Source organism: Pongo abelii, chromosome 3 (genome assembly GCF_028885655.2).
Source record: "Pongo abelii isolate AG06213 chromosome 3, NHGRI_mPonAbe1-v2.0_pri, whole genome shotgun sequence".
In the NCBI taxonomy this organism is placed as follows: domain Eukaryota; kingdom Metazoa; phylum Chordata; class Mammalia; order Primates; family Hominidae; genus Pongo; species Pongo abelii.
Genome location: NC_071988.2, coordinates 195206884 through 195226826, shown reverse-complemented (window position 1 = coordinate 195226826; position 19943 = coordinate 195206884). Strand labels below are relative to the sequence as shown.

Sequence of the window (19943 nt, the reverse complement as noted above, 5' to 3'; positions counted from 1 at the left end):
CCCCCACTGAGCACCATGTGACCCCCACCCCTGCCAGCCAGAGAACACCCTCCCCTTTGACTGTAATTTTCCTTTACCTACCCAAATCCTATAAAATGGCCCCACCCCTATCTCCCTTCACTGACTCTCTTTTCAGACTCAGCCCACCTGCACCCAGGTGAAATAAACAGCCTTGTTGCTCACACAAAGCCTGTTTGGTGGTCTCTTCACACAGACGCATGTGAAATTTGGTGCCATGACTCAGATCAGGGGACCTCCCTTGGGAGATCAATCCCCTGTCCTCCTGCTCTTTGTTCTGTGAGAAAGATCTACCTACGACCTCTGGTCCTCAGACCAACCAGCCCAAGGAACATCTCACCAATTTTAAATCCGGTAAGCGGCCTCTCTTTATCCTCTTCTCCAACCTCTCTCACTATCCCTCAACCTCTTTCTCCTTTCAATCTTGGCGCCATCTTTCAATCTCTCCCTTCTCTTAATTTCAGTTTCTTTCCTTTTCTGATAGAGATAAAGGAGACACATTTTATCCATGAACCCAAAACTCCGGCACTGGTCACAGACTGGGAAGACAATCTTCCCTTAGTGTATAATCACATGGGGACACCTGCCTGATTATTCACCCACGTTTCAGAGGTGTCTGACCATGCGGGGATGCCTGCCTTGGTCCTTCATCCTTAGTGGCAAGTACTGCTTTTCTGGGGGGCAAGAACCCCTTAACCCCTTCTCTCTGTGTCTCTACCCCTTCTCTGCTTTTCTGGGGGGCAAGAACCCCCTGACCCCTTCTCTCTCTCTACCCCTTCTCCACTTTCCTGGGGGTCAAGCACCCCCATCCCTTCTCTCCATGTCTCTACCCCTTCTGTGCTTTTCTGGGGGGCAAGAACCCCCCAACGCCTTCTCTCCGTGTCTCTACCCCTTCTCCCCTTTCCTGGAGAGCAAGCACCCCCCACCCCTTCTCTCCATGTCTCTACTCTCTCTTTTCTCTGGGCTTGCCTCCTTCACTATGGGCAGCCTTCCACCCTCCATTCCTCCTTCTTCCTTAGCCTGTGTTCTCAAGAACTTAAAACCTCTTCAACTCACATCTGACCCAAAACCTAAATGCCTTATTTTCTTTTACAATGCTGCTTGACCCAAATACAAACTCGACAGTCGTTCCAAATAGCCCGAAAATGGCACTTTTGATTTTTCCATCCTACAAGATCTAAATAATTCTTGTCGTAAAATGGGGGAACGGTCTGAGGTGCCTGATGTCCAGGCATTCTTTTACACATTGTTCCCTCCCTAGTCTCTGTTCCCAATGTGACTCATCCCAAATCTTCCTTCTTTCCCTCCCACCTGTCCCCTCAGTCCCAACCCCAAGCGTCACTGAATCTTTCTAATCTTCCTTTTCTACAGACCCATCTGACCTCTCCCCTCTTCCCCAGGCTGCTCCTCGCCAGGCTGAGCCAGGTCCCAATTCTTCCTCAGCCTCTGCTCCCCTGCCCTATAATCCTTTTATCACCTCCCCTCCTCACACCTGGTCTGGCTTACAGTTTCATTCCGCAACTAGCCCTCCTCCACCTGCCCAGCAATTTCCTCTTAAAAAGGTGGCTGGAGCTAAAGGCATAGTCAAGGTTAATGCTCCTTTTTCTTTATCCGACCCCTCCCAAAATCAGTTAGGGTTTAGGCTCTTTTTCATTGAATATAAAAACCCAGTCCAGTTTTTGGCTTGTTTGGCAGCAACCCTGAGATGCTTTACAGCCCTAGACCCTGAAAGGTCAGATGGCCATCTTATTCTCAATATGCATTTTATTTTATTACCTAATCTGCTCCTGACATTAAATAAAGCTCCAAAAATTAAATTCCGGCCCTCAAACCCCACAACAGGACTTAAGTAACCTCGCCTTTAAGGTGTACAATGATAGAGTAGAGGCAGCCAAGTAGCAATGTATTTCTGAGTTGCAATTCCTTCCCTCCACTGTGAGACAAACCCCAGCCACATCTCCAGCACACAAGAATTCCAAATGCCTAAATCACAGTGGCCAGGCATTCCTCCAGGTCCGCCTCCTCCAGGAGCTTGCTACAAGTGCCGGATATCTGGCCACTGGGCCAAGGAATGCCCACAGCCTGGGATTCCTCCTAAGCCATGTCCCATCTGTGTAGGACCCCACTGAAAATCGGACTGTTCAACTCACCTGGAAGCCACTCCCAGAGCCCCTGGAACTCTGGCCCAAGGCTCTCTGACTGACTCCATCCCAGATCTTCTCGGCTTAGTGGCTGAAGACTGACGCTGTCTGATTGCCTCGGAAGCCCCCTAGACCATCACAGATGCTGATCTTCAGGTAACTCTCACAGTGGAGGGTAAGTCCATCCCCTTCTTAATTAACATGGAGGCTACCCACTACACATTACTTTCTTTTCAAGGGCCTGTTTCCCTTGCCTCCATAACTGTTGTAGGTGTAGGCCAGGCTTCTAAACCTCTTAAAACTCCCCAACTCTGGTGCCAACTTAGACAATACTCTTTTAAGCACTGCTTTAAGTTATCCCCACCTGCCCAGCTCCCTTATTAGGTCCAGACATTTTAATTAAATTGTCTGCTTCCCTGACTATTCCTGGGCTACAGCCACACCTCATTGCCACCTTTTCCCCCAGTTCAAAGCCTCCTTCACGTCCTCTCCTTGTATCTCCCCACCTTAAACCACAAGTATAGGAAACCTCTACTCCCTCCTCAGTGACCGATCATGCACCCCTTACCATCTCATTAAAACCTAATCACCCTTACCCCTCTCAATGCCAGTATCCCATCCCGCAGCCTGCTTTAAAAGGATTAAAGCCTGTTATCACTGGCCTGCTACAGCATGGCCTTTTAAAGCCTATAAACTCTCCATACAATTCCCCCATTTTACCTGTCCTAAAACCAGACAAGCCTTACAAGTTAGTTCAGGATCTATGCCTTATCAACCAAATTGTTTTGCCTATCCACCCCATGGTGCCAACCCCATATACTCTCCTATCCTAAATACTTCCCTCCACAAACCCATTATTCTATTCTGGATCTCAAACATGCTTTCTTCACTATTGCTTTGTACCCTTCACCCCAGCCTCTCTTCGCTTTCACTTAGACTGACCCTGACATCCATCAAGCTCAGCAAATTACCTGGGCTGTACTGCCTCAAGGCTTTACAGACAGACCCCATTACTTCAGTCAAGCCCAAATTTCTTCCTCATCTTTTGCCTGTCTCGACATAATTCTCATAAAAACACACATGCTCTCCCTGCCAATCATGTCTGACTGATCTCTCAAACCCCAGCACCTTCCACAAAACAACAACTCCTTTCCTTCCTAGGCATGGTTGGATACTTTCAACTTTAGATAGTTGGTTTTGCCATCCTAGCAAAACCATTATATAAACTCACAAAAGGAAACCCAGCTGACCCCATAGATCCTAAATCCTTTCCCCACTCCTCTTTCCATTCCTTGAAGACAGCTTTAGAGACTGCCCCCACCCTAGCTCTCCCTGACTCATCCCAACCCTTTCCATTACCCACAGCTGAAGTGCAGGGCTGTGCAGTCGGAATTCTTACACAAGGACCAGGACCACACCCTGTAGCCTTTTTATCCAAACAACTTGACCTTACTGTTTTGCCTAGCCCTCAAGTCTGCATGCGGCGGCTGACGCTGCCTTAATACTCTTAGAGGCCGTTAGAATCACAAACTATGCTCAACTCACTCTATAGTTCTCATAACTTCCAAAATCTATTTTCTTCCTCACACCTGACACATATACTTTCTGCTCCCTGGCTCCTTCAGCTGTACTCACTCTTTGTTGAGTCTCCCACAGTTACCATTATTTCTGGCCCGGACTTCAATCCGGCCTCCCACATTATTCCTGATACCACACCTGACCCCCATGACTGTATCTCTCTGACCCACCTGACATTCACTCCATTTCCCCATATTCTTTCGTGTTCCTCACCCTGAACACACTTGGTTTATTGATGGCAGTTCCACCAGGCCTAATCACCACTCACCGGCAAAGGCAGGCTATGCTATATTATCTTCCACATCTATCATTGAGGCTACCTCTCTGCCCCCCTCCACTACCTCTCAGCAAGCCGAACTCATTGCCTTAAGTCAAGCCCTCACTCTTGCAAAAGGACTACACGTCAATATTTATATTGACTCTAAATATGCCTTCCATATCCTGCACTACCATGCAAGAGGTTTCCTCACTACACAAAGGTCCTCTATCATTAATGCGTCTTTAATAAAAACGCTTCTCAAAGCCGCTTTACTTCCAAAGGAAGCTAGAGTCATTCACTGCAAAGGCCATCAGAAGGCATCAGATCCCATCACTCAGGAAAATGCTTATGCTGATAAGATAGCTAAAAAAGCAGCTAGCGTTCCGACTTCTATCCCTCACTTCCAGTTTTTCTCCTTCTCATCTGGCCACTCCCACCTACTCCCCTGCTGAAACTTCCACCTATCAATCTCTTCCCACACAAGGCAAATGGTTCTTAGACCAAGGAAAATATCTCCTTCCAGCCTCACAGGCCCATTCTATTCTGTCATCATTTCATAACCTCTTCCATGTAGGTTACAATCCACTAGCCCATTTCTTAGAACCTCTCATTTCCTTTCCATCATGGAAATCTATCCTTAAGGAAATCTCTTCTCAGTGTTCCATCTGCTATTCTACTACTCCTCAGGGATTATTCAGGCCCCCTCCTTTCCCTACACATCAAGCTTGGGGATTTGCCCCCACCCAGGACTGGCAAATTGGCTTTACTCAACATGCCCCGAGTCAGGAAACTATAAAATACCTCTTGGTCTAGGTAGACACTTTCACTGGATAGGTAGAGGCCTTTCCCACAGGGTCTAAGAAGGCCACCATGGTCATTTCTTCCCTTCTGTCAGACGTAATTCCTCGGTTTGGCCTTCCCACCTCTATACAGTCCTATAAGAGACCGGCCTTTACTAGTCAAATCACCCAAGCAGTTTCTCAGGCTCTTGGTATTCAGTGGAAACTTCATATCCCTTACCATCCTCAATCTTTGGGAAAGGTAGAATGGACTAATGGTCTTTTAAAGACACACCTCACCAAGCTCAGCTTCCAACTTAAAAAGGACTGGACAGTACTTTTACCTCTTTCCCTTCTCATAATTCAGGCCTGTCCTTGGAATGCTACAAGGTACAGCCCATTTAAGCTCCTGTGTAGATGCTTCTTTTTATTAGGCCCCAGCCTCATTCCAGACACCAGACCAACTTGGACTGTGCCCCAAAAAACTTGTCATCCCTACTATCTTCTGTCTAGTCATACTCCTATTCACTGTTCTCATCTCTACTATCTTCTGTCTAGTCATGCTCCTATGCACTGTTCTCAACTGCCGGTTTTCACTTTCTCCAAGCCATCACAGCTGATATCTCCTGCTGCTATCCCCAAACTGCCACTCTTAACTCCCTCTTAAAGTAAATAAATAATCTTTGCTGGCAGGGCTATGCTGAACCTCCTTAGGCACTCTCTAATTAGATGTCCTAGGTCTTCCCAATTCTTAGTCCTTTAATACCTGTTTTTCTCCTTGTCTTATTCCATTTAGTTTTTCAGTTCATACAAAACCATATCCAGGCCATCACCAATAATTCTATACGACAGATGTTTCTTCTAACAACCCCACAATATCACCAATATCACCCCTTACCACAAAATCTTCCTTCAGCTTAATCTCTCCCCCTCTAGGTTCCCACGCCGCCCCTAATCCCGCTTGAAGCAGCCCTGAGAAACATCGCCCATTATCTCTCCATACCACCCCCAAAAAATCTTCACCACCCCAACACTTCAATACTATTTTGTTTTATTTTTCTTATTAATATAAGAAGACAGGAATGTCAGGCCTCTGAGCCAAAGCTAAGCCATCATATTCCCTGTGACCTGCACGTACACATCCAGATGGCCGGTTCCTGCCTTAACCTGATGACATTCCACCACAAAAGAAGTGAAAATGGCCTGTTCCTGCCTTAACTGATGACATTACCTTGTGAAATTCGTTTTCCTGGCTTATCCTGACTCAAAAGCTCCCCCACTGAGCACCTTGTGACCCCCACCCCTGCCAGCCAGAGAACAACTCCCCTCTTTGACTGTAATTTTCCTTTACCTACCCAAATCCTATAAAACAGCCCCACCCCTATCTCCCTTCTTTTTGGACTCAGCCCGCCTGCACCCAGGTGAAATAAACAGCCTTGTTGCTCACACAAAGCCTGTTTGGTGGTCTCTTCACAGGGACGCAAGTGAAAGTAAATATAAAATGTTAACATTAGAAGAAGCTGGGTGAAGGGTATATGTGAACTTCCTGCACTATCTTTGCAATGTTTCTGTAAATTTAAAATTATTCCAAAATAAAAAGTTTATTTTAAGAAATCCTCTGAAAGGCAAAAGAAATTGCATGTGTCAACATTTTGAAAGTCTTTTTTTCATCAGAGATTAAGTTGCTCAACACATATATTCTGCACTTTTAATAATTTTTTATCCTTTTTTTTTCTTTTTTTTTTTTTTGAGACAGTCTCACTCTGTCACCCAGGCTGGAGCGCAGTGGCACCTCCCGGGTTCAAGTGATTCTCCTACCTCAGCCTCCCGAGTAGCTGGGATTACAGACACATGCCACCATGCCCAGCTAATTTTTGTATTTTTAGTAGAGATGGGGTTTCACCATGTTGGCTAGGCTAGTCTCGAACTCCTGACCTCAGGTGACCCATCTGCCTCTGCCTCCCAAAGTGCTGGGATTACAGGTTTGAGCCACTGTGCCCAGCCTAGCCACTCTTAAAAATATTATTACCCACCTAGAGTTAGAAAATAATCTTTTTTCATTATTTCATTTTGATTAAGCTGCATTTCAAATCGTTCACTTGCCTCCGGCATTAAATGTACGTGTTTCACTTATACTCTCAGAGATCTACTCTGCCTGAGAATTAGATACTTTTAAAAACTAGTATTTAACAGTGCAAACCCTTGTCTTTTATTGATTTCCTTTCTTCTTGCCTTCCTCCCATACTCTATGTCTTCATTCTTGCTATGCATCACATCTTCACTGAACAAATACAACTGAATGCAACTGGCCCATAAACTATGTCCCCATTTTCTTCTTTCCTAAACTTAAATATGACCTTTATTTGTTTACTGTTCTGAGGCTTTGGGGAAAGAAATTCGCCATTGTGTTAAAAAAGAAAAAAAAAATCTGTTGCCAGGTGTGGTGGCTCATGCTTGCGATTCCAGCACTTGGGGAGGCTGAGGCAAGAGGAATAATTGAGGCCAGGAGTTCAAGATCAGCATGGACAACATATTGAGACCTTGTCTCTACAAAAAATTTAAAAAATTAGCTGGGACTGGTGGTGTGAATGTGTAGTCTGGGCTACTCAGAAGGCTGAGGTGGGAGGATCACTTGAGTCCAAGAGTTTGAGGCTGCAGTGAGCCATGATCATGCCACTGCATTCCAGCCTGTGTGACAGAGCAAATCCTTGTCTCGGGAAAAATAAAAAATCTGATCTCAATGTCTGATTGTTTAAGCCGGAAATAATGAATGCAAATGTCTCCAGGGATAAGGCAAGTGTTGTAAAAGTATGAGGCAATCTAGGGTAATAGATATAAACACACTGGCATAGCCTACTTGGGCTTAAGTTGGTTCTGATTTTGGAACCATCTTCCTGGAAGGTTGTACCTTTCCTAGAAACTGAGTGGAAGATTTGAGTCTATTTAGAAAAGGTGCTATATAAATTTAGGTTATGTTTTAATCAGGTACTGTGGGAAAAATGTGACCAGTTGCAGTTTGCAGAACATAGTAACTGGTAGGAAGAAAAATTCACGTTTCCACATAAGGCAGATAAAAGATTGATGAGATTTTAGCCCTGTAGTGAATCACACAATGATACTGTGGGCTCTTCAAGTGTATTTCTTAGTCACTAGGCAGGACAGCATTTGAATCATCATAGAAAGATGACAAACAGAACCTTATAAAAAAAAAAAAAACTGTAGAAGGAGCTCACTTCCCATGCCTTCCAACACATTAGGATAAGAAAATTCTTTTCAAATTTCCACTGCTGTGAATTGAGTCTGTGGTAGACAGTTAAATTAATACAAGCAGGCTAATAGTACTAATATTCTAGGGATGTTTTAATAAAATGTTTAAGATGCAAAGGATGAGACCAAATTACTAACTTGAATTAAGCAGACAATGTCAGGATGACATACACATGCAAAAACCATGAGGAGATGGAGGGTATAGTGGCAGGATTGACTCTTTCCTTCATCCTGGGTGTCCCAGGTATGAAGAGTGACCCTCTGAACACAACAAGCAGTGCACCTGTGACTTGCTGAACACGTCTTCTATGGGGATCTGGAACAGCTCGCCCAGGAACACTGCCTGAGTCCTCTGGCCTCTCCTACCGTGCCCTGGGGTAGCCTTTTCTCAGAGCTCTGCAGCCACAGACACTATCTAGGCAATGACATCTTCTTTCAGAGACTATAAAACCAAGGACACTGATGATACTCCTCCACAATGCGAGACAATCAACTCTTGATTTCTGAAAGGCTGGAGAAGTGGGATGGTGTGAACATCTAGCCTTGATGCATTTCCCCTGATATCCTCAGTTCAGAGCAGGTTGAATTGCTAGGATAAATCCACCCTATCCAATTTTAGTCCTGCTTTTAGCACACTCTATTCTACGGAGAAAGGCTATAGTAACAGTATTGAATGGAACCAAACCCAGTGCAATAGTCTTTTCTATGCCAAAAGATAGATATTTTAAATTTGGGGCCTGGGGCTATTCAGCTTTTTCCATTCTATTTCCACTGAATAGAAGTGTTCAGAGGTGGAAAGGTTGGTGCTTATTTAAAGAATCAATGTGGCTGCCTGTGTCACAGTTCTGTATGTTATGGAAATGCATTTCTTTATGATTCTGCACAGCACAGCCTGGAGGGGAAAATAGCTAAGCCCCTCATTGCCTTGTACTTGCATATACCAATAGCAGCAAGGCTGTGCACCAGGACAGAGGGTTTTTATCACGTATATCAGGTGCTCATATTTACTCACTTGTATGACAGATATATCAGTTCTCTACAAACGCCAATGGTGATTTCCCTAATCTCAAATAAAAATATTTTCTAGGTGTATTTTAAAAATTTATGGCCAGGCATAGTGGCTCATGCCTGTAATCCCAACACTTTGGGAGGCCAAGGCAGGAGGATCACCTGAGGTCAGGAGTTTGAGACTAGCCTGGCCAAAATGGCAAAACTCCGTCTCTACTAAAAATATAAAAATTAGCTGAGTGTCGTGGTGTGCACCTATAATTCCAGCTACTCAGGAGGCTGGGGTAGGAGAATCGTTTGAACCTGGGAAGTGGAGGTTGCAGTGAGCCGAGATCACGCCATTGCACTCCAGCCTGGAAGACAGAGCAAGACTCCATCTCAAAAAAAAAAAAAAAAAAAAATCATCTGGGGAATCAACAGTGGTCACTAATTCTGGGTTAGGCTATCAACTCTGAAGCTAAATCTAGTAATTGCTAAAAGGAGGTTGAACATTCATGTATTTGAGATGATTTAAATGAATGCTACTTGGCTGGAAGGTAAAAGTGAAGGTTTTAGCAGTCCCTCCCACCACCTGAGGCTATGGGGGAGGCACACAGTCTCACAGGTAGGCGCAGGTCTCAGGCAACCTTTCCTCACCTCCCCCCAGGCAGCAGGCGGGGGCTCCACTGGAGGGTAGTATTTAGGGACGTCCCAGGCCACAGCAGCCATGAACCATTTGAAGTCCTTGCACTTGAGCTGCTTGCGCAGCTCCTTCTGGGCAGAGATGTCCCCCGTGGAGAGATGCCTGTACTCCGGCCGCCGCTGGTAAATGTACTCGGCAAATTCATCCATCCAGGTCTCAGCTACCCGCTTCAGGTTCTGTGCAGCAGGAAAAAAAAAAGTCATTTATTGGTTTATTCATTCAAAAGGTGTTTTTCGTTGCACGAGAAATTGAAAAAAGAAAAGGAAAAGATAGCAGACAACCTCAAGCAGCCCTGGTTGGTGGTTTATGAACAATGAGAGTTTTCGTAACAGTGAGGGGTATGATATAATTAGCCTGTGGCTTCGCACACATTTCTACTTCTGGCATGGGGTTCAATTGCCAATTTGGTAGTTAATTTATCAGAGCCAGTAAAGATTCAGCTCACTATTACATTAGCTTTCTCATTCCCTCTGTTATTTCATGATTATACATTTTTTATTTTTTACATAAAACTAAAGGTGTTGTAACTGTAGAGAATGAAATTCCTCTCAGGCATCAAATTGCTTAAAGCATTTCCAGAAACAAGAATCTTGGAAAGAATGAGGACAAACAAGCTGTTATTCTTTTCCCCCAACTTTAGAGAGATCACAGAGCATCAGTACATTTAAAACTGTGTGTTCTGATGTTCTATGTGTGCAACACAGATATCAATCAGAATTTAGTAATTTACTGCATGATGAAGTGGGGCTAAAGGAAGCACCAAGTAGCCAGTCCTTTCCACAGATGTGTCCCTGTGGTGAAGGAAGCAGAAGGTTGGTGGTGGGGAATAAGCATGGATCGTAGGTGTAGGACAGTGTGTGGATTCAGTGTAGGAAGCTCAGCCCTTTTGTCAGTTTTGGAATTGAGCAAGTTACTCATCCATGCTGGGTATCAGATTCCTCACCTGAAAATGGCAACAGTAATACATACCTGCATCACGGGGGGGCTGTAGGATTAAGCAAGGCAACACCTGTAAAGCACCTAGAATAAGTCTCTGGCACATAATAGGTACCACAAATAGTAGAGCTATTATTAGCAGTAAAAAGAGTGCAGGATTGGAAATTGGAGAGCCTGGGTGTTGAGCTGGCCACACATTAATGGAATTGTTCCTGTGGCCTTTAGGAAAGGCATTAGCTGAGATGAGATGCTCTCTGATGTGCCTTCAAGCTCTATGGTGCTAAACAGTAGGGAGAACAGCTGTATTTGTGTAGAAGATACCAGTTTTGATGCCTCCAGCTTAAATGTGCTGCAGTACATTTTCATAGGCTGGTGTCCCATAGTCTCTACTTCTTGTGTCCTGTTCAAATTCTTCTTTCAAGTGCCCAGTTGGTGCAAGCATTGACCCACTCCTGTTTCTCACTTGCACTTAGAAGATAAAATGACTGCAATGGCCAGGAACTTTAATGAGAATCAGACATCGGTGACTAAAGTAAAAGCTAGTGATATTTAGGAAAAGTGCTTTATCTTGAAAATGACTACAAAATCCTAATTCAGGCCTGGAACTATGCCCAGAGGTCTGCTGGATTTGGAGACACCATCACTGGTACCTCATTCCTGATGAGACCATACATTTTCTTACTCCGCTTCACCCACTCTGTGTGTTTAGTGTCTCCCAGCGGGCCTCTCCTGTCTGACCTTGTCCCTGCTCTTCATTCTCCGTGCACTCCTTGGGTGCTTTTGGTGGATGGTGGGCACCAAGAAGGGCTCTGTTAACCCAGCAAGATGCAGAAAAGAGACAGAGCCACAAAGAAAGCTCTGATTTCTCAGTTCCCTCTGTGTTCCTTTCTTTCTAAGGTGCCTGGGTGCATAGATAGGAAGATAGGGAAATGACCTTGAGAGTGTGAGAATTGTTCCCTGAGAGATTATTACTTGCCATTGCTGTGCACCCTACCATCCCTTCAGCATTGCCTGGCCCATAGCGCTTTCTACTCCTTGGACTCCAGTTTACCTTAACAGACAGATGATCTTAGTCAACGTGGTTTTGTAATATTCTAGCCCTTGCCACCAATTCGGAATTGCCTGATTCATTTGGGGACCAGAAAGGAAACAGATGATGTCTTGAGAGTCCTGCTCTGGGATGGCACTGTACTACATACATAAAACCTCAACGTGAGTCTGTAATATCATCTTACTATTTTCATTTCATTTTGACAAACATTCTGTATGAAATGCATTCTATTTTACTTGTCCCCAGGCCACATTTTTTTTTCTTTTCTTTCTTTCTTTTTTTTCTTTTTCTTTTCTTTCTTTTTTTTTTTTTTTTGAGACAGAGTCTCACTCTGTTGCCCAGGCTGGAGTGCAGTGGTGCGATCTTGGCTGACTGCAACCTCTGCCTCCCGGCTTCAAGCAATTCTCCTGCCTCAGCCTCCCAAGTAGCTGGGACTACAGGTGTGTGCTACCATGCCTGGCTAATTTTTTGTATTTTTAGTAGAGATGGGGTTTCACTGTGTTAGCCAGGATGGTCTCGATCTCCTTACCTCATGATCCACCCGCCTTGGCCTCCCAAAGTGCTGGGATTACAGGTGTGAGCCAGCGCACCCAGCCAGGCCAAATTTTTTAATGAGGATTAGAATGAAAAAAAAATTAATTGGTAATATTAAAACTTTATATTCAAAATTGATTTTAGGCTGTAGTTACCATCTTTTCCCCTAAACTGCAATGTTAAATAAAGTGGAAATACTGAATTTTCATCAATTTACACCTCTGTGATAAGTGAAAATGAATACAGTTGGGGAATAGCAAAAAGCAGAAGCAAATGACCCAGTAATAATGAGAAAGTGACTTTCTTAAGAAAAATATGCCTTTAAAATTCTGGTAGCTTGCAGAAAAGATCTATCCCTCAGGACTTTGTTTTGACTTGATAAGTAAGCACTTTCAGACTATAAGTGCCATGAAGTTAGGGATATATCTATTTTTGCCTTAAAAGACCTAGCATCTTGTGTGGTTCCAGAAACATGTGTGTGCTCATCTGGGCATGCTAATCATTGAATTAATGAAAGACCATATGATGAAATGAATGTGAACAAATTCATAGTGTGCATATGAATCTATTGATAAAAGCACTGAAATGGGAACAATTAAAAACAAGTGCTGTTGCTAAATGGTAAATTGTTGCTTTGGGTTTTTGAAATAGATATGGCAATTACTGCAAAACTCATAGAGGAACTAACTATTTCCGGTGCAGTCAACGGGAAGTGGCTCAGAGGATCATGATAAATGCTAACCGGAATAGGCAATATCAATAAGTAAAAGAGGCAGAAGTCAGCATGTTGGAAAGCTGTCACCAAGGGTCAAGTAGGCTTTAGTATAGTTAACTAGGGAACTAACCAGGTAGCTCTGCATCATCGTGTCCTTTTCAAGTTGAAAGACACTAGGTGTGTTGATTTCTCAAACACTCCAAAGTGGCCAGGTGCTGTGGCTCACGCTGTAATCCTAGCACTTTGGGAGGCTGAGGCAGGTGGATCACCTAAGATCGGGTGTTTGAGACCAGGCCTGGCCAACATGGTGGAACCCCATCTCTATTTTTATGTAAAAATACAAAAAAAAAAAATTAGCTGGGCTGGTGGCAGGTACCTGTAATCCCAGCTACTTGGGAGGCTGAGGCAGGAGGATCACTTGAACCCGAGAGGCGGAGGTTGCAGTGAGCCGAGATCACACCACTGCACTCCAGCCCGGGCAAAAAAAGCAAAACTCTGTCTCAAAGAAAAACAAAACAACAACAACAGCAGCAAAAAGAAAAATCAAACCAAAAAAGCCCCCCTCAAAAAAACCACTCCAAAGCAAGCAGGTGGATCATGGACATATTCCAAGGATCATGTCAAATCATCGATTCCTTTTCTGTAGTTTTACAAGAGATGGTAAAACAGAAACAACATAATAATTGCAAAGATGGCAATAACAAGTTTCCCTCTAGCTATAAGTGTTACATAAACATTTAAACATAAGTAAAACATCCTGACCATTCTCTAATGTCCCGATTGGCTCATTAGACATTTTGGATTATAGATGCCTGTTCTCCAGAATTTACTATCAGGAGAAACTTTATAAAGTGTCAATTATTATATTCAAGGAATAGCCCTCACTCCTCAACTAACCAGGTGGCTGGCCAAATAAAATCTTTCTGAGGTCACTATTCTGGAAATAATAAAACATTGTGTTAGTTTGTCACTGGAATCATAAATCAGTACTTAGTTTTGGGGAAAACATTGGTACCACAGCTGAGAAATATTGCAAACAGTTGCAAAAAGAGAGTTTCATTGGTCTTTTATAGATTGTACAATAAACTGACCCACTCCAAGAAATAGTACAATCGTATACTCATTGGAGTTCGTTGGGGTATTTATGTAGGAGCATGCATACCACACATTCACATACACAGAGATAGTGGAGTAGGAGCAAAGCAATATTTCTCACTTGAACACTTACGGCTGTGTAAACATGTGTAGAATCATGAAATGGAAACATCCCAATAACACCTCGTGCCAGAGATGGTAAAAGAGAAAATAAATCAATCTGAGTAGTCCTATCTTTCTCTGAGATTGAATGGACATTGGTGGACCTGCTAAGATGTCCAAAACAAAAAAAAAGTTATCAAGGGGAAAGAAAGAGTCAAGCATGAATGCTGGGAGATCTATACATGTAATCATTTACTCTTGAACTATCAGATGTTGCATCTCTAGAGGTTGCCTTATTTACAGAGCCAGGTGTTAGCTGGGGTTCTTGTTTTTTGAGGTTTAAATAAAAATACTTTAACCTCAAATTGCATGTCCCTGTCCTCCTGAAGATTTCTGTGGATTTCCAGGGGTGTTCACACATTCATCCTTCACTTCAGTTTTCTGTTTGTGATCCCTCTCTCCTCCTGGCATCTTGCCCCCAGCTTGCTGTCTACCTTCTGTCCTGCAGAGACTTGAATGGGGTGGGGTGCACAGGTATTTTCCCTCATCTCTCAAATGTCTCTTGGTACATCAACTGGGCATAACTTTTACTGAAGATTTTCGGGCAGTAGCAGAGACTTAGATAACAAAACAGCACAGATGATGATGTAAGATGAAGTATTTGACCCCTTGGATTCTTTTCCCTTGGCTGCCAAAGGGAATTTCTCCCTGGCTAAAATTTCCTCGTTCTGTCTTTTAGCTTCCTGCCATGGTTCTGCCCAACTCAAAAATCTCTCTCTTACGTCTCTTTTGTGGGGCTGTACCAGAATGTTACAATTTCTTCTCTCTTTTCATGCCTGGCAACTCATCTTTCTCATTGTTTGTCCTTGCTTATCCTGGGCAAACCATGTTGGCTGCTTTTCCATAACCAAAATGGATTGCTGAACAGGATAATTCTCCAAAAAGAAACAACTTGCCCTTGGATAACACCCCACCTCCAATTTTTTGTTAGATACAGGTTGCCCACTGTTTCAGACATTCCAAAATAGGTCCCTAATGGTTATCTTGAATTTTATTCCCCTACATGCAACCTCTGCTTATGTAAACTGCTCTGTTCATCATCTCTGAAAAAAATGCAACTACTCCCTGCACTTGTCTGTCTGTACAGGTTCTCCTGACTCAATGTCCTCTCCTATTTGTCTGATCCCACCCGCTCTTTAAAACGCTTTTCTTTTTCCTTTCAGTTAGACTTGCCAGATAAAATATGTGGCACATTGTTAAAACTGAATGTCAGATAACAATAAATAACTTGTATATTAGTCCATTTCACACTGCTGATAAAGACATATCCAAGACTGGGTAACTTATAAAGTAAAAGAGGTTAATGGACTCATAGTTCCATGTGGCTGGGGAGGCCTCACAATCATGGTGGAAGGTGAAAGGCACGTTTTACATGGCAGTGGCAAGAGACAATCAGAGTGCCAAGTGAAAGGGGTTTCCCCTTATAAAACCATCAGATCTCGTGAGACTTAATTACTACCATGGGAACAGTATGGAGGAAACCTCTTCCATGATTCAATTATCTCCTGCTGGGTCCCTCCCACAACACGTGGGAATTATGGGAGCTACAAATCAAGATGAGATTTTTGTGGGGACACAGCCAAACCATATCAATCTGTAAATGTAATTAATACTTGTATTATTAATGTTATATAGGACATATTTGTACTAAATTATTTGTCATTTATCTGAAATTCAAATTAGTCAGGCATGCTGTATTTTTACTTGCTAAATAATGGCAATCCTACTCCTGATGTATATAATTTGCATATAACATGTGCTCTGTGAATGTTTTTTAATTCATTGAGTGACCATCTATGCAGAATCCGGCATGTCTTGTTATTGCCAATACATAAAGAATGTTTTGCTTTTGTGGAAATTATTCCAGAGGAGTTTCAAGCAGTTCTCTGCAGAGAAGCCTGCCATAACACACAGCTGATAGAATATAAACACACAATCCCACTGCTTTTTGTTTTCTAAGAGGTGGGATCCTGCTGGCCCTCTATCTGTGAAGCAAACAGGGAAGCAGTCACAGAATTTGAGGAAACAGCAGGACTAATTGGTAGCTAGAGGTGAGGCTCAGCATGACCAGAATGAACTGTTTAGGGCTTAATGCTAACCTCAGTGTGAAAATAAGTAGGTGAAGCCTTTCTGTTTCTGTACATCTGAGTTGGCTTTCATCTAGGCCCCAAGTTCAGTGTGCACAAGGGAAATTGAGAGGACCCAAATCCATTCAGGTTGGATCCAAGAGGTTTTCATATGCTAGGGATGTACCCAGCATGGCAGTCATGTAAGAGACTGATAAAGATGGCTACTGGAGCTGAGGAATATATTTACTTTTTGCTGTAGAAAGCCAATGAAAGATTCTTCTATTTTAAAAATCTGCAGACCTTCATCTTCTTGAATGATAAATGAAATAGAAACTGTTGTTTGGAGCATCTTCTATGTACAAGATGTTAACAGTATTCTCTATTTTTATGTTACCTGTCTGTGGTTCTTTGTGTATCACATATGTTCCTCTATTCAACCCAAACTGGTATTAATGTCTCTTTTCTGTGTTGCTCAAATATTTATCAACACATTCAGCCTTTCATTAGAGGTCTTTAGAATTCTAGTCTTGTTTTCTTTGTGCTATCCAAAACTAAATCTTTCCTTAATTCTAATACTCATCAGGTCTTTGAATTGATATTTTACCAGGAACATTAATGACATTTCTACCTCAGGTCATAAGAACATATTTCCAGCTTGACTGATCACTGTTGGTGTACAGCATGAGGAAAATAGATAGTTCAATTTTTCCTGTTGGCTTGTGAAACTGCATAAATCTATCCACTAATTATTATTATTTTTACCAGCAACATTTTAGATCTTACTGTTAGACTATTCAATCCCTGTTCAGTTTCTCAGTGTATTATTTGGGAGTCAACTGTATTTGTATTATTTGGGCCATCCTACCTCAGTAGAGTGTTTCTATTTCTTTGTGCAAGGTGTGATTATTACATGTGTCCTGGCAAGATCCCGCTTCACAAATCGTGCTTGTGTCAATATTAAGCTATTGTATTGTGGTGGATTGTGTTACAGTGAATCCTCTTTCTTCACACACACATACACCACACACACACACACACACATACACACACACATGCTTTTTCCCCCTGAAACTAGTGATAACTAGTAAAGCCAGTCCCACACAGAAACAGTTTCTAATTTGTCACAGTCACTCCTACAGCAAGGAGGTGTATCCGTATCCCATGATTTTAAATTTCTGCGTTTATTTATTGCCTCCTCTTTGATGCTTAAGAGTGCTTTTGTGGCTCAGTAGTCCCACCCCACAGCCCTTTTATCATTGATAATATGATAATGTCATCATGGGTACAGCTCAAAAGAGATTCTCTTTAAGACAGCCCCAACCTCACCACAATTATTCAGCCTAGCTCTACTTTTCTCTGATCTGAGCACTTCTTTGAAGTCAGTGGGAAACTTTCAGCATAAGGAGAGGAGGCTAATCTAGTCCTATAAAGAGAGCTTCTCTGACAGACAATTTCCTTTTCCTTCTTCCCCAAGTCTGTGTGAGCTGTTTGTAGGTGGTTATCTTCTTTGGGCTGTCATGAACAAGGGTTAGCTTTCTCTTTGATTTTATATCTCTATTGTATTTTTGCCCAAATATTTTGGATATCTATGGTGGTGTTTATGATGGCATTTAATGTAGCCTTTAGATATAAGACAAACAAACAAACAAACAAAAACCCCAAATGAGCTAACAATGTGTCTTAAAAAATGCTGGTAAGCCTAATTTTAAAATCAGCTTTATAGAGGAATAGTTGATATACAAGAAACTGCTCATATTTAAAGTGAATAGTTTGGTATATGTTGACATATGTATATACTATATTAGTGGAGTCATCAACACTATCAAGATAAGGAACATGTCCATCACCTGCAAAGGTTTCTTTCTTTATGCCTCTTTGAAATCCCTTTCCCGATCTCCTTTCTGTGGCATTTCTATGTCCCCAGACAACCACTGATGTACTTTTTTTCACTATAGTTTAATTTGTATTTTTTAGAATTTTATATAAATAGAATCATACAGTATGTGCTCTTTTTGTCTGGCTTCTTTCACTTAGTATAAGTGTTTTGATCTTTATCTATGTAGCTGCAGCTGCATGTATTCATTCTTATAGTATTCTTTTTTTTTTTTGAGATGGAATTTTGCTCTTTTTGCCCAGGCTGGAGTGCAATGGTGTGATCTTGGCTCACTGCAACCTCCACCTCCTCCTGGGGTCAAGTGATTCTCCTGCTTCAACCTCCCAAGTAGCTGGGATTACAGGTGCACGCCACCATGCCTGGCTAATTTTGTATTTTTTTTAGTAGAGACGGAGTTTCACCACGTTGGTCAGGCTGGTCTTGAACTCCTGACCTCAGGTGATCCTCCTGTCTCAGCCTCCCAAAGTGCTGGGATTATAGGCATGAGCCACTGTGCCCAGCCCATTCTTATTGTATTCTATCACATGAAAAAACTACAATTTGTTTATCCATTTACCTGTTGATGAACACTTGGGTTGTTCCCAGTTTGGGGCTATTACAAATAAAACTGTATGAACAGTCTTGTACAAGTCTTTTATGGATATTTGCCTTCATTTCTCCTGGATAAAAATCTTGAAGTGGAATGGCTAGGTTGTACTCTAGGTATGTGTCTAACTTTTAAAAAAAATGTGAATTGTTTTCCAAAGTGGTTGTACCCATTTTACATTCCCATTAGCATTGTATGAGATTTCCAGTTACTCCAACACTTGGTGTGGTCAGTCTTTTTAATTTTGGCCATTATAAAAGCATGCAGTAGCATCTCATTGTGGTTTTAATTTATATTTTCCTAATGACTAATGATGTTAATCATTTTTTCATGTCCTTATTTGCCACCTGAGTATCTTCTTTGGTAAAATGTCTTTCAAATCATTTACCCATTTTAAAAATTGTGCTGTTTTACTTATTATTAAAATTTGAGAATTCTTTATGTATTATGGATACAAACCTTTGGCCAGAAATGTGATTTGCCAATATCTCTTTTCAGTCCTTGTCTTTTTATTCTCTTAACAGTGCCTTTGAAGAATAGGTGGTTTTAATTTCAATGAAGTTCAATTTGTCAGTTTTTTTCTATGGTGTCATACCTAAGAAATTTTTGCCTCATCTCAAAAAATTTTTCTTCTTTGTTTTTGTGTTCTAGAAATGTTATAATTGTATCCTTTATATTTAAAGTCTATGATTGATTTTGTATTAATTTTTGTATATGGTGCAAGATACAGATTGATGTTTGTTTATTTACTTCTCTGGATATGAACGTCTAATTGTTCTAGCATCAATTGTTGAAAAAATAATGTTTTCTCCAATGTATACCTTTATACCTTTATGTAAATCAACTGACCATTTGCAAGAATCCATTTCTGGGCTCTCTCTTCTCTTCCAGAAATAGATTCTTGCATATATCAATCAGGTCGTGTGTTTGTTGTTGCTAAGTTGTAGGAGTTCTTTCTATATTCTGGATATTAAACACTTATCAGATGTATGATTTGCATTTTTTTCCTCTCATTCTGTGAGCTGGATTTTCATTCTGTGAACAGTGTCCTTTGGTGTACAAGCTTGCCTAATTTTTGAGCTTCAAATGTGCCACCTGAGGTAATCATGTCCCTGAAGATAAAATTAGTCTGAGTGTTGCCGATGAAAGACTATTAAGCAGAAACAACT

General features: G+C 42.0%; 1 protein-coding gene across 2 annotated transcripts in view; it reads right to left on the bottom strand.

Moving 5' to 3' along the window:
- The window catches only part of GALNTL6 (polypeptide N-acetylgalactosaminyltransferase like 6), a 1265432-nt gene that overhangs the window by 81809 nt on the left and 1163680 nt on the right, over positions 1 to 19943 (bottom strand). For both annotated transcript variants that reach the window (XM_024246076.2, XM_024246077.2), the window contains one exon: positions 9687 to 9908. In XM_024246076.2, the coding sequence (XP_024101844.1) occupies positions 9687 to 9908 (222 nt within the window). The remainder of the gene's footprint in view (positions 1 to 9686; positions 9909 to 19943) is intronic.